The sequence below is a fragment of the Zalophus californianus genome, chromosome 9, assembly GCF_009762305.2.
Source record: "Zalophus californianus isolate mZalCal1 chromosome 9, mZalCal1.pri.v2, whole genome shotgun sequence".
NCBI classification, from domain to species: domain Eukaryota; kingdom Metazoa; phylum Chordata; class Mammalia; order Carnivora; family Otariidae; genus Zalophus; species Zalophus californianus.
In genome coordinates, this window is record NC_045603.1 from 42,364,166 (window position 1) to 42,378,619 (window position 14,454).

Here is a 14,454-nt window from a genome sequence, read left to right on the forward strand (position 1 = left end):
ATATGGCCAAACTCTGGAGTTCGGGGTCCTAAGTAAGATACCGGGATCAAGAGGAAACTACGGGTAAAAACAGCCTCCCGCTTGCCCATAGTCGTGGACTACAATTCCCAGCATGCAGCTAAACTCCGTGGTTGCCATGCATCCTGGGAAAGACGTCTCCGGCTCTTCATTGGCTACGCAGGAGAAACGCTTGTAGTGTCTGCAAATAACGCGGGCTTTAGCGTACGCACGCACGGAGATTGCGCAGATCGCGTCTAAATTCTACGGAACTCATTTTGAATAGACAGATTTTCAGGACTAAAATACGGTAGGATTTAAGAAAAGTTCCACTTCCGGTAACACCGGAAGCAATTTGAAGATGGCGTCTTCCTCCTTAAACGGACCGGCCGCTGCGGACCGGAGAAGTGAATTTCGTAACAAGAAGCCGAAGCCGGAGAACCGAGGTAAGGTTGAGCGAGAACTGAAACCTGATATTAGGATATTGAGTTACGATTGTTTTCTTCCGCTGGCTGGGGACGCGTAACGCTGCCTTAGTGTGTTCTGTGAAGTTGAGTACTTACCATTGTTGAGGATTGGGGATGATGGCCAAGCCTGCGGGACCGACTGGCAGGTATGGTGCCAGCCACGTGTTCCTAACCGCTTTTGCTAGAGGCCTTTCAAAGTATAGATGTTGCAGAGTTTGTCTTCTGTCAAAGGAAGATTAAGAAATTGTGGAGGGCGCCGCAGGACCTTACACTCGCGGCGGTGGCTGGAAGTCTTCAACAAAATGAGGGATGGAATGGGGTAGGAATAGGAGGTCGTTATATATATGAGTGAACGCTGATAATAAAGGAGTGAGACAGATAGGAGAAGGAGGTGTCTGGCGTGTTCTTAACGCTAGTTTGTCCGTTAGTGAAATTTTGTAACATTATCATCATTCCTGTTTGTCAAACCGCTAAAATATTAGACGACACGACTCATACTCTAATTTTAGACTGCCCTACTTTTAAATTGCTGTCTTCCTTTGTAGTCTGGTTTTATACCTTTTTTTCAGTGTGAATGACAAAGAGAGGCCAGAGAAATAGCCCAAGACCCGAGCAACCAGTCTTATTGGAAGTGTTAAAAACCTTGAACTCACATTCTGTAGGCAGTAGGGAAGTATTAAAGGAGTTCTGTTATTTTTAATTATGTAACATAGAGTACAGTCTATGTACAGCTTGAAGAATAAACACAACAGGTGAGAAAGGAGCACTCTATACCATTACGCAGAAAAAGCATTGCCATACTCCCGACCCCCCCTAGGAGCACCTCTCAGATCATAATGCTTCTCCCTTACAGGACATGAGGTAACCATCCTGAATCGTTTTGATCTTCTGTTCTCTGCATAATCTTTACCACCTATGCACGAAGTGGTTTGATTTTGTCAGTTTTTGAATTTTATATGAATGCAAGAAGGCTGTAGACATTGTTCTGGCTTCTTAGGCTAAACTTTGTTTTTCTTATTGAGTCAAGGTGATACTTGTAGCTGTAGTTTATTCTTTTCATTTGATATTGATGAGATTTTCTTCTATGAATATACATTTATTTATATTACTATTCTACTGTTGGTGGACATTTGGATTGTTCCCATTGTTTGCTATTATAAACAATGCTTCTATAAACATCTTTTTGTATATCTCCTGGTTTGCATGTTCAAGAGTTTTCTTCAGATTATGTAAGTGGGACTGGAATCCCACTTACAAAGTGGGTATGTGCAGGTAATGCTAAATCTCTCCCAAAGGGGTTGTGTCAGTTTACACTCCCACTATCAGTGGATGAGAATTCTTGTTGCTCTACATCCACAGTAGCACTTGATATTATCTGCATTTTGAATTTCTGTCATTTTGGTAAGTATGAAATGGTATCTGGTTGGGGTTTTAATTTGAATTTTCCTTATTAGTAGTGAGGTTGCATATCTTTTCACATGTTTTTTGGGCTGTTTGCACTTCCTCTATTGTGAAACTCCTATGTATTTTGCTAGGTTTTTTGTTTTTGTTTTAAATTTGTAGCTACTGCAGTGTTTAAATTGGGTAGAAACTTGGTAAGATAAACATTTTAAGTAATCACAGTTATAGAATTGGAGGGTTTTTGTTTTTTTAAGGATATTGGGAAATAAGTGATGTATGAAGACTAGCTAATTCTCTGTGATTTGAACCAGAAATAACAAAGTAGACGTGAGTATAAGAAAGAGAAGCAAGTTTACCTGTGGTGGATAACGTGAACTACAGAGGCCCTTTTCTCAGACTTAGTGTGCATAAGAATCTCCTGATGAGATTATTAAAACACAGATTCCTGGGACTCATCCCAGAGATTCAGATTTGGTAGGTCTGAATTGGAACCCAAGAACTGCATTTCTGACTAACTCCTAGTTCATGCTGATGTTGCAGGCCTGTGGGTCATACCCTTGAGGAGTACAGAATTAAAGCATAGCTGTTAGATTTAAGAGATTCCTAAAATCCAGGACCAGGAGTTCTAATAAATGATGTAGGAGATCATATATGGCCCTTAGGAGACATTTTGTTTTATTAAAAGGAGACCTAGACTGAATCACCTTTGTGTCCCCTTAGACAAGTCACTAATCTTTTTGGACTGAACATCTTTTATAAAACGGGGAAAATAATACTGGTTCTTGCTACTACCTTTCACAGTTGTAATGAAGGTGTATACAGAAATAAGGCATATGAAAACTCTTTGGAAAGTCTAAAACCCTGTACCAGTGATTGGTAACTGAAAGTATATGTGTGTGTGTGCACACACACAAACCCAAATATATATGCACATGCATATATATACACACACACACACACACACACAAGGGTGCAATTCAGGAAAGTCTAAAAGGTTATATTGAAAATAGTCATGTAAACAAAGTGGTGTTTGGATCTTTAATAGTGTAGTACAATAGAAGTTTCTGGAGTACCCCACTGTCTGTCAGGCATATGCTAATTACTGTGGATCCAAGGAGGGTCCCTGCCCTTAAGGAACTTTGTCTTACGAGGCTGAAGTATATACAGTTAATTTTAATACAGTGTATTGAAAATAATGACAGAGGCATGTTCTTTGTTGAATAAAGAGCATGGGAACAGGAACTACAAGGAGAGTATTGGGAGCATGTAAATGTATGCATATAAGTGTTCAAAAAAGTGTCCAAAAGAAGGCTAAACTCTTATGTGTAAGTTTCTTCCCCTCTTTAGATGAATCAGAACTCCTTACTGTTCCTGATGGTTGGAAGGAACCGGCTTTTTCCAAAGAGGACAATCCCAGAGGACTCTTGGAGGAGAGCAGTTTTGCAACTTTGTTCCCAAAATATAGGGAGGCTTACCTGAAAGAGTGCTGGCCATTGGTACAGAAAGCCTTGAATGAACATGTATGCACATTTTATATATTTCTTTGAGATTTGGTTCTTATACCTTTACTTTTAAATAAGTATGTATGCTGATAGATTTTTTTTTAAGGTACTGGCATAACTGGTTACTTTGGTTCCTTTGTTTTTTGTTTTGTTTGTTTAGAGAGAGCACCAGAGTGTAGTGTGCGTGATGGGGGGAGGGGCAAAGGGAGAGGGAGAGAGTGAATTCCAAGCAGATGCGCTGAACATGGCACTTGTTCTCACAACCCTGAGATCATGACCTGAGCCAAAATCAAGAGTCAGACGCTTAACCAGCTGAGCCACCCAGGCACCTCTGGTTCCCTTGGTATTTTAAACAGCGTAAATATAAGCTTTATTCTTTTTCTTTTTCTTTTCTTTTCTTTTCTTTTCTTATTATTTTATTTTATTTTTATTTTATTTTATTATTTTATTTTATTATTTTATTTTTTTATTTATTTGACAGAGCGAGAGAGCACAGGAGGAACAGCAGAGGGAGAGAGAGAAGCCAGCTACCCGCTGAGCAGGGAGCCCGAGGTGGGGCTCGATCCCAGCACCCTGGGATCATGACCTGAGCTGAAGGCAGACGCTTAACCTGCTGAGCCACCCAGGCGCCCTAAGCTTTATTCTTATATTCCACTCGTTTTTAATTTTGTCAGTAATAGATTACTTTGAAAAATTCACATACCTTTAAAATTTAGGGATCTTACGGACTTTCTGAAACTCAGCTGTGAACTCCCAAGTTTCAGGATGCCTATTCTATACTGTGATACTTGCCATGTGTCTGTATAGTTTAAGTTGAGGCATGTTCCTGGATGATTTCTTAATTTTCATTTTAAATGGAAGATGGGGATGTGGCCAACTTTCCCTTGTATGTTGCTGCTATTTCCCGAGAGCAGTATATTTTTGTTTTTCAAACTGTCGATTAAAATTTATTAGTGGAGCAAGAAGTCCATTTAGTGGACATAATGAGCCTTTTAAAAAAAGAATGTACCCAAAAAATAAATAAGTAAAAAGAAAAAAATAATGTATCACATATGGTAAGGATAAGTTTCATTTTATGAAACTTTGGTTCATGTATATGTGTGTATGTGGGCACATGTGCACACACTAGGTAGTGATATAAAATAAAATGTATATCTCAACTGTGTGACTGCTCTGGAGTTGTTTGTGCCCGTTAGGTATTAGGTATTAGGGTGGTTCAGCAAACCGCAAGCTGTTTTACAGCGTCTGTATCTGAGATTGGACTCTTGTAAACTCATAGAGACCCAACCTTATGTTGAATTGTTCATCACTCACTACATTGAAATATTCTTCAGAGTATTCTTCTGAAATGTCAGAAAATGACATTTTAATTTGCTTTGTTGAAATCTGGTTCTTCCTACTAAGAGTTAATGCGTGATTTTCCAATTATTGCTTCTTTCTGAACCTGTGAGAATTTGTTTTTACTTTGTATTTAGCTAATACAAAGCAATTAGAAAAAAGTTTGAAAGGGAAAGTCCATTCTCACCCTAAGGAACAGATGGCAGATCAGAGCTGGGTCCAGGATAGGGGAGCTGTATGTAGCTTTACATTTTTACCCTAGGTCTTAAGTATGGCTTCGTTTGCATTGATACATATTTTTTTAAACTAGAAGTAATCTTTATTCCAATAAGTACAAAGTATTCTAAAGCCAAGTAAGTATAAATGGTTTCAGTTGTGTGTTTCTTATATTCTTTGAAATATGAAAGTAATCAAGTGTTCATTATTTATATCAACTACCCAGCTTCTTGAAGGAGGGAGTTGATAGACTTAGAGCTTAATTTACAGTAACTAGTAGTTTGATTAGGATAGGCTGTATAATTACCTAAAATTGAATTGATTTTTAGACAATTGTGTATTTGCTCTTTCCTTTTTGCAGCACATTAATGCAACCCTGGACCTGATCGAGGGCAGTATGACTGTGTGTACAACAAAGAAGACTTTTGATCCATATATCATCATTAGGGCCAGAGACCTAATAAAACTTTTAGCAAGGAGTGTTTCATTTGAACAGGTAAATTTAGAATTACAAAATTTGCTTTATTTGCATCAACATTAGAGATGACATATAGCACTGCATCCCTCCCTCTTAGAGTTTTCATTTTTCTGCTTCGATTTCATTAGCCTGGGCCTTGAAAATAAATGCATTTGTAAAGAATATTGATGGAATATTTTCTTCATTTTTCCAAAAGGCAGTACGAATTCTTCAGGATGATGTTGCATGTGACATCATTAAAATAGGTTCTTTAGTAAGAAATAAAGAAAGATTTGTAAAAAGAAGACAGCGTCTCATTGGTCCCAAAGGATCTACATTGAAGGTACTTTTTTATCAGTGGAAAACTTAAGTGTCTTCCTCTGTCATTAGTTTTTCAGTGTACTGAATTTCAACTTACTGTTCTTTTGATATAGGCTTTGGAACTCTTAACAAACTGTTATATTATGGTTCAGGGAAACACAGTTTCAGTCATTGGACCTTTTAGTGGCTTAAAAGAGGTGAGTACTGTTTACTATCTTCTGTTAATTTTCAGCAGAGAACAAATTAAGTAATTTGGTTATAATAGTTCATTGGATGATATACTGTTTTGCAATTATTATTTTTTTTAGAATGTGCTTTTTTTGATTTCCCATTGGTAAATACTTTGTGCTTCGTGTTGTTTGAGGGAATTGTCACTCCTAGATCCTAACATATTATGGCCAACCTTTGGCAACTAAAGAGGTATCTGTTTCCGAATTAGAAGGTCTACACATCATCCCTCTTTCCACTACAAATTTTAAGTGGGTTTTTAAGATTTTAGTCTGTAGCACATTTGGGAAATATGTAGTTACATGTGCTCAAGTGATTAGAGAATTAAATGGTGATAATTGTCATTTGCAGTAACCTGTATCAACCAGTAGAGGTCAGATTCTGAAACCATCTTTAAAATATATATTTTTGTCTGAATTTTAGTGGAATGTTTAATATATTGATGAACTTTTTTATCTGTCACATTTAATGTTATGAGAAAATCTGTAGAGCAGTTTTGGTTTCTGTTAACTGCTTTGGTTGTCTGGATCTGGCAATGAGGTCTTGTTCCCTTTCCAGGACCTATAATAGCAGATCTGTTAGACCTCTTTCTCATAAGTTAAATGCCCTTTTCTTATGTGGCAATAATAACTTAAGTATATTGAATACCCTATAGTTTTGTGAAGTCTAACTATATTATCTTATTTAGTTTTCACAGCAGAGCCTTGAGATAGTTTTATTTCCATACTACAAATGAGAAATCTGGAACAGGACTTTACCTTACGAAGTGGCATTCCCATTATTTGAGCACCTATTTTCTGACTCTAAATCTAGCTGCCCTCTCCCTAAATTCCACAGTTCCAAAGTGTTGTTGTATTAGTTCTATATGTTATATTTTAGCAGTAAAGTTGGGAAACTTCATTGCATCCAAGAGAGGTTGATTCTTACGAAAGATCTAGAAGTCACTCAAAGCAGTTGAAGGAACTACTATATTCAATTTGGTAGTCATTGCTCGGTTCATAGGATATGTTGCAGTATATTAATCCCCTTCCACTTAGTTAATTAAAATCTTTTTAAGTGACTAATTCATTTTTCTTTGCAAATTTCAGGTTCGAAAAGTAGTCCTAGATACTATGAAGAATATTCATCCAATTTATAACATTAAAGTGAGTTTATATTACTGTAACAGTGGTTGTCAGACTTCTTTTAGCTACAGAAACCTTTCTTGAAATTAAATCTTTTATGGAAGGCTAATGCAAAAAACAGATAAAGCAGAAGTATTTAGGGTAAATTAGAGGTAGAGTTCAGCCCATCAACTCTACCCTAGTCCTGTAGTTACATCCTTGGAGACTTAGGTTTCTGTGGTGTGCGGTCTGAAAACTATTGAAGGGGGATCCTGTGATGTATGACATAGTTCTAATAAAAAGGAAGTAAGTTTCATAGAGTTGGTTGTAGATGATAACAATCAAGTTTTCTTGGTTGATGGGCCTATTACTCTATTTAAAGATGTGATCTTTCAGAATTCTGCCTTTTTCTAGTAAGTAGAGTCTGGGATATTTCAGATTGTATTAAAACTTTTTTTTTTATTTAACGCTCAAATTATAAACTTTGAGAGAGATGCTAATCCCTGTGTGCATAGCATTCATGATTATACTTGGAAATATAACCATGCTGTAATGAGCTATTTTGTGAGGGGTATTTTTTTTTTTTTAAAGATTTTATTTATTTATTTGAGAGAGAGAGAATGAGAGATAGAAAGCACGAGAGGGAAGAGGGTCTGAGGGAGAAGCCGACTCCCTGCTGAGCAGGGAGCCCGATGCGGGACTCGATCCCGGGACTCCAGGATCATGACCTGAGCCGAAGGCAGTCGCTCAACCAACTGAGCCACCCAGGCGCCCTGTGAGGGGTGTTTGTTAAGCAGTCCACCTAAATTTGATGAAGTTATGAAGTCACTCTTAGATTGGGGTGAAAGAATGATTTTGAGTTGCCTTGGGACATTAAAGATAAAGAGAGCTTGTCTTGCATCTGATGACTGGTTTGCATCCTTTGATGTCCCAATGTGTGCAAAACTCAAATGGAGTAGGAGAAATATGAGAATATTGTTTTTATCTGATAAAGAGAAAGTTTACTTTTTTCTTTCCCTGTGGTAATTAAAGTACTACCAAAAACTTCCTGCTTTCAGGGAACATTGCTAATTAAGAACTCTCCTCCTATTAAGTTGAATTTTAAAGGTTTTAATGAACTAATGGTTGAAAAGCTGAATTAGTCTCATCTCAGTTTATTTCAACAGTTCTGCCTTTCTTTTTTTTTGAAAGGGGGTAGGAGCGAAGCAGCGGGAGAGGGAGAAGCAAGCTCCTTGCTGAGCAGGGAGCCCAACTTGGGGCTCGATCCTGAGTCCTGGGATCATGATCTGAGCCGAAGGCAAACACTTAACTGACAGCACCCAGGCACCTGACAGTTCTGCATTTAATCTAAATTTCTAATGGTTTTCTGATGCTTGGTTTGAGATTACTTTTTTTTATGGAATTTTTTGCTCCTACTGAGGAGATTAAGAACTACTTGGAGTTTTTTGTTTTGTTTTTTTATTTTATTTGCTTATTTTTTTAATTAAAAAAAATTTTTTTTTAATTTGTTCAACAGAGACAGCGAGAGAGGGAACACAACAGGGGGCGCTGGAGAGGGAGAAGCAGGCTCCCTGCCCATCAGGGAACCCGATGTGGGGCTTGATCCCAGGACGCTGGGATCATGACCCGAGCTGAAGGCAGATGCTCAACGACTGAGCCACCCAGGCGCCCCTTGTTTTGTTTTTTAAAGATTTTATTTATTGATTTGACAGAGAACAAACAAGCAGGGGGAGCTGCAGGCAGAGGGAAAAACAGGTTCCCCACTGAGCAGGGAGCCCAGCCCGATGTAGGGCTCAGTCCCAGGACCCTGGGATCATGACCTGAGCTGAAGGCAGACGCTTAACCAACTGAGCCAGCCAGGTGCCCCAAGAACTACTCATTTTAATTGAATTATTTATAGGAAGAATATTTGTAACGTCTTAGTTTGATAAATGCATGGGTTATAAAATTAAAAATTCTTACTTTGTTCATATATCCCCATGACTAAAGACCTTAATGATTAAACGAGAGTTGGCAAAAGATTCTGAATTAAGATCACAAAGTTGGGAAAGATTTTTGCCACAGTTTAAGCACAAGAATGTGAATAAACGCAAGGAACCAAAGAAAAAAACTGTCAAGAAAGAGTACACACCATTCCCACCACCACAGCCAGAAAGTCAGGTCAGTATTAAATGTTGAATTTCTTTACATGAGGGGGAAACCATTTTAATCTATTTTGTCAGAAACTTTATGGAGAGTAATTTAGGTAGACTTTATATGTGTGTGTCCAGGTATAAGAAACTAAAGGTAAGTGTAAATAGGCTTATTTTGAGCTCAGTGTGTGAACGTGGAGGGTGGGGGCTTCACAGTAGGAGTGTAAACTATGTCTAGGTGGTTGCTGTCAGTTGTGCCCCTGTAGCCACAATACCTGTTCCATGGATAAAAAAAAAAAATTAACGGTTTAACCCTTAATGCTCTCACTCTGCTTTAGCATCTTTCCTGTGACCATGTGCTATATGACTGCTCCAGTTTTGAAATCTTAAATTCACATCCATCCTTTTTCTAAGTTATGAATGCCTCTCATTTTATCACCTGTTTTCTGCCTTCATTTTTTTCCCCCAAATTTCCTTTTCTCTCTTGTCCATCACTGTTTCTTGTATGCTGCCTTTTCCTTCTTTTCACACCTGTCCAGCAAAACTCTCAAACTTGATCAGTCCTAAAATTTGGCTTCTTTCCCATAATGTGGCCACTAAATATAGCTGGAGAACATCTTATCTTTGGACTAAATCCACTATAATTTCACGTTTCCAACCTCGGGTAGATCCTCACTATTGTCTGGTAATTATGTGTGTCCTCTTAATTCTCTCTCTTTGTCTTTTTTTTTTGAGATTTTATTTATTTGACACAGAGAGAGAGAGCACAAGCAGGGGGAGGTGCAGGCAGAGGGAGAGGGAGAAGCAGACTGCCCGCTGAGCAGGGAGCCCAAGGGAATGATGACCTGAGTGGAAGGCATACGCTTAACCCACTCAGCCACCGAGGCACCCCCGTCCTCTGAATTCCTGAAGCACCCTCTCTCTCCTAACAGATGACATTCATTGTATTTTATGGAAATATTTAAGACCATCAAGTGAGAATTCTTTCAACTTCCTTTTCTCTCACCTATAATTTTTTTTCCATCTGAACCAATTCTTTCTTTACCTGTTCTTTGAGTTCTATCTTGGCCTGTCTCCTGAGGGATCTTATTTCATGATTCCCTCACTTGGCTGTATCTTAAAGTTTTTCCTTTCTACTAGTGCTTTGTTCTGAGCATGTAAACACATCCCTTTCTGTGTACTGTCTTGTCTTTTCCACAGCCCTGTATTTGGAGTTTGAATTTCCCAGAGGTTTGATGAAAGGTCAGAGGGGAAAAAAATAATGATCATGGTGATAAAACAATGGAAGTGTTGGTTCATGAGGTCTATTCTGTAAAGGGAAGCAAACAAAGGAACTGTTTGTTGGGGGAAAGTAGAGTGACCTTATTTACCCAACTGTCATTCCATAACAGCTGGTACACTTCTTACGGCCCTGTCCTGTAGTCAGTAATTGTCTTCTCTTTCTTCCCTGTGGCTAAGCTTCTTAAAACAGTGATGTCTCAGCTGACTTACTCTGCCTCTTACTTGCTTCGTGACTGGCATTTTATTTAACCCATCCATGCTTCAGTTTCCCTATACATAAAATGGGGATAATAAAAACATCTTTTTCAAAGGATTGTTAATGAGGATTAAATGATTAGTAATTGTAAAGAGCTTAGTAACTACTAAGAGTTTTAAAAACATTGCCTTAGATATAATAATGCTGTGTTAAGTGTGAGATAAGTCAATTATATATTGAATGAATAAGCTAGTGCTTTCTCTAATTAGTATTGAATTAGTCACCAAATCCTAACAATTCTTGCCTTTCATTTTGCATGCCATTACTTTATTCCAAGCGTTTATCCCTTCTTTCTTCTGTACCTTTTAAATGCTGCTTTGGTCTCTTTCTTTTCTCTCAGAAACCTGCAGTCATTTCTAAATCATAGCCTACCCTCTCACCTGGATTCAGGTTTCTTCAAGCTTACCCCAGATTATCTTTCTAGTTTCCTCACACCTTTCTGAATCATTGATTTTCTAGCCCATCTAAAACTGCCTGCTGTATATTTCATGAACACATCACCTTTCCTACCTCCATGCTTATTGCTTGTATTCCCTTCAGCGTAGAGCACATCTCCTTTTTGTGTCAGTGCCTTTATGAATTGATCATTGATTTTTGACCTCACTGTCTTTACCTCAAGGACATTGTGCCTTTCTTAGGGATGACTTCTCATTTACCTTATTTCTGATGTAATTGTAAATACTGATTTCAACAGATTGATAAAGAATTGGCTAGTGGTGAATATTTTCTGAAGGCAAGTCAAAAGAAGCGACAGAAAATGGAAGCCATAAAGGTAAGACTCTGTCTAGCTCACAACATTGATAGCACAGTTCATAGAAATTTTAATTCCTGTTTAATGATAAATTGTGTTATTAATGTATTTCTTATTAATAATGCAGGCTAAACAAGCAGAAGCTCTTAGTAAGAGACAAGAAGAAAGAAACAAAGCTTTTATTCCACCTAAGGAAAAACCAGTTGTGAAACCAAAGGAAGGTAAATGCTTGTTTTCCAATTATTGGTTTGATGTTAAAGTCTGTTAGCTGAAAAGTAAATCCATAGGGAATTTGTCTGAATCTCTTTGAGTGTTAACTAAAGGCATAACTATATCTTTCATCAATTCTGTTGACATTTCATTAATCACAAATCCTAGGGATGAGACCACTGAGGTGTTCTATAATTTATTAGCAGCTAATGCCTATTTAAGAATGTCCTGGATTGACAGTCCTCTCCTGACCTCTGATTGTGCTGGAGAAGGACTCTTTGGGGGTTTTTTTTGTTTTGTTTTGTTTAAGATTTTATTTATTTATTTGTCAGAGAGAGAGCACAAGCAGGGGGAGCGGCAGGCAGAGGGAGAGGCAGACTCCCTGCTGGAGAAGGACTCTTCTGTTGTGAAAGCTATGAACTTAGAGCAGTGAATCTTCTATAGATTTAAAAGTAACTGAAGCAGTGAGATCCCCGAGCTTTGTTATCATGCCTCTCAGAAAGAGCTTATCAGAGGTTATGCTTTTCTTCTCTTTACTTATGTGATCCGTGGCTTAAAGTTTGATTCCTATATTGTTATGATGGATTTCTGATCACCGTGGGCTAAAGGACACCATCAAAATAACAAGATCTTAGGAGCTATGAAAAAGTCAGAGTGGGGCACCTGGGGGGCTCAGCTGGTTAAGTGGCCGGCTCTTGGTTTTGGCTCAGGTCATGATCTCAAGGTCCTGGGATCAAGCCCCACATCAGGCTTTGTGCTCAGTGAGGAGTTCACTAGAGGATTTTCTCTTTCCCTCTGCCCTTCCCTCCTTGATGCTCTAAGATTCAAAACAAAACAAAACAAAACAAAAGTTTTGTATCTTTTCTATTCCTAGCCTCATTTGATCTATCCTTTCCTCTTCTGCATTTTCTTTCCCACTAGTAACACTTGTACTGTTCCTGAAGTAAATTTCCAGAGTCGCCAGTGACACAGTGAGGGGAGGGACGTCACTGGCATTATTGTACCTGACTTATTGGTCAAAACCAGACATAACATCCTATATTAATTACATCAGTGTTAATAGCTCTAAAAATACTGTATTCTTCTATGTAGATCATTGGTTATGTAAAAGTTAAAAATGTCATAAGCATTATAATTTCCAGTTTGCTGAGCCTGTGAGTTTTACTATGAAGGTCGTTTAGTAGCCATTTTAATCTCCATTTATAATGCTTAAAAATGTAGCGATTTCATGATAGTGAAGGCTCTACATCTCTACTCAAGTTGCTGGGAAGTTGATGATGTTTTAACTTGTGCTTCTCCTATGCTCTGAATACCGCTCTTTAAATGGTGAGAAAAACCTACATTTTTTTTTTCCTCCTTTTTCTTTGTTGTTCAAGCTTTTGGCATTGATTCCATGGTTGGGTTCTGTTACGAGAATCTCCAAATACTCTTAGATCATTATCTTTATTACCAAAACCTTGTTAAATAAAGTGTTACTAGTCATTTATTGAACTAATATTTGGAAAACTTTATTTTTAAGTTTTTTTTTTTTTAAGATTTTATTTATTCATTTGAGAGAGAGAGCATGAACAGGGGGAGGGGCAGAGGGAGAGGGAGAAGCAGACTCATCAGCAGGGAGCCCGATGTGGGGCTTGACCCCAGGACCCTGAGATCATGACCCAAGCCAAAGGCAGACACATAACGGACTAAGCCACCCAGGTGCCCCTATTTTTTTAAGTTTTTATGTGTGTTATTAGATGAAGTAGATTTTGACCTAAAGCTTAATGATTAGTTAATTAAAATTATGGAAACTAGAAGGGCTACATGTTAATACTCTTCATGAAATGTAATTTTAAGTTATATTAATGTGCAGAATGGAAAATTGGCATTTTAATGAGTACTCTTGCAGTTCTAAAATATGGGAAAGAATATAAGTAAAATTAATCTCAAATGCAATTTAAGGGGAAAAATGAAGTTTTAATATTGTTGAATTCAGTAATTAGTTTAAAAAGCTAAACTGTAGTGCCATTTTCATGTGTACCTTTATTCATGTGCCAATTTCATGTTTACTTTCACTAATGTATTTTTAAAGTACTTTATGATTTGTTTTCTCTTCAATGTCTAACTTTCCTTTAGGCAGTTCTATATTTTAGGCAGGTGTTTTATATTTTACAACATGACCTTTCACCTGTTAACAGTACTCTGAAATTATTGTACCAAATACATATTCTTTGTTTTCTATGGTAAATTCTAAAGAATTACATATATTGTTTTAATTTGTTTAGCTTCTACTGAAAATAAAATTGATGTGGCTGCCATCAAGGAAAAGGTTAAGAAAGCCAAGAATAAGAAACTGGGAGCTCTTTCAGCTGAAGAAGTTAAGCTTAAAATGGAAGCAGATGAAAAAAAAAAAGAAGAAAAAAAAGTAACATTTAAAAAAAAAAAACCCTGGATGAGAACCCTTTTTAAGCTATCTCCTTTCGTAAAGGATTTTGAGGTATGAGGGCATTAGTAGCCTATACGTGAGAAGGAATACTCTGATCACATTTTTCTGAGTTTGTCATTCTTCAAAACAGTGTTTATATAAACAGCTGTCCTTTATAAATATAAATTATTGTATTCTCTGTGTGTTTTTTGGAAAACTTTATGCTAGAAAGTGCTATATATGTCTTTGTATATATTGCACCTAATCTGTTTTGGCGTGTTTTGCCTAAGTATGATTTTAGATGTAATTTTTAGGTTGTTTATATAAAGATTTTTGGAATGTGGCTATTGTAATTATCCATCAAATCCAGTGTTTGATGCCTCTGGTTAG

The 14,454-nt window shown here is 37.4% G+C and overlaps 1 protein-coding gene across 1 annotated transcript; it reads left to right on the forward strand.

Moving 5' to 3' along the window:
- The first annotated feature begins 293 nt into the window (after window positions 1-293).
- Window positions 294-14,407, forward strand: KRR1 (KRR1 small subunit processome component homolog). The gene is made up of 10 exons (XM_027592336.2): window positions 294-443; window positions 3,213-3,385; window positions 5,283-5,417; window positions 5,596-5,721; window positions 5,813-5,896; window positions 7,016-7,072; window positions 9,020-9,190; window positions 11,394-11,471; window positions 11,578-11,671; window positions 13,925-14,407. The coding sequence occupies exons 1-10, from the start codon at window positions 359-361 to the stop codon at window positions 14,140-14,142; spliced, it is 1,221 nt and encodes a 406-aa protein (XP_027448137.2). The 5' UTR covers window positions 294-358; the 3' UTR covers window positions 14,143-14,407.
- Window positions 14,408-14,454: the final 47 nt, after the last annotated feature.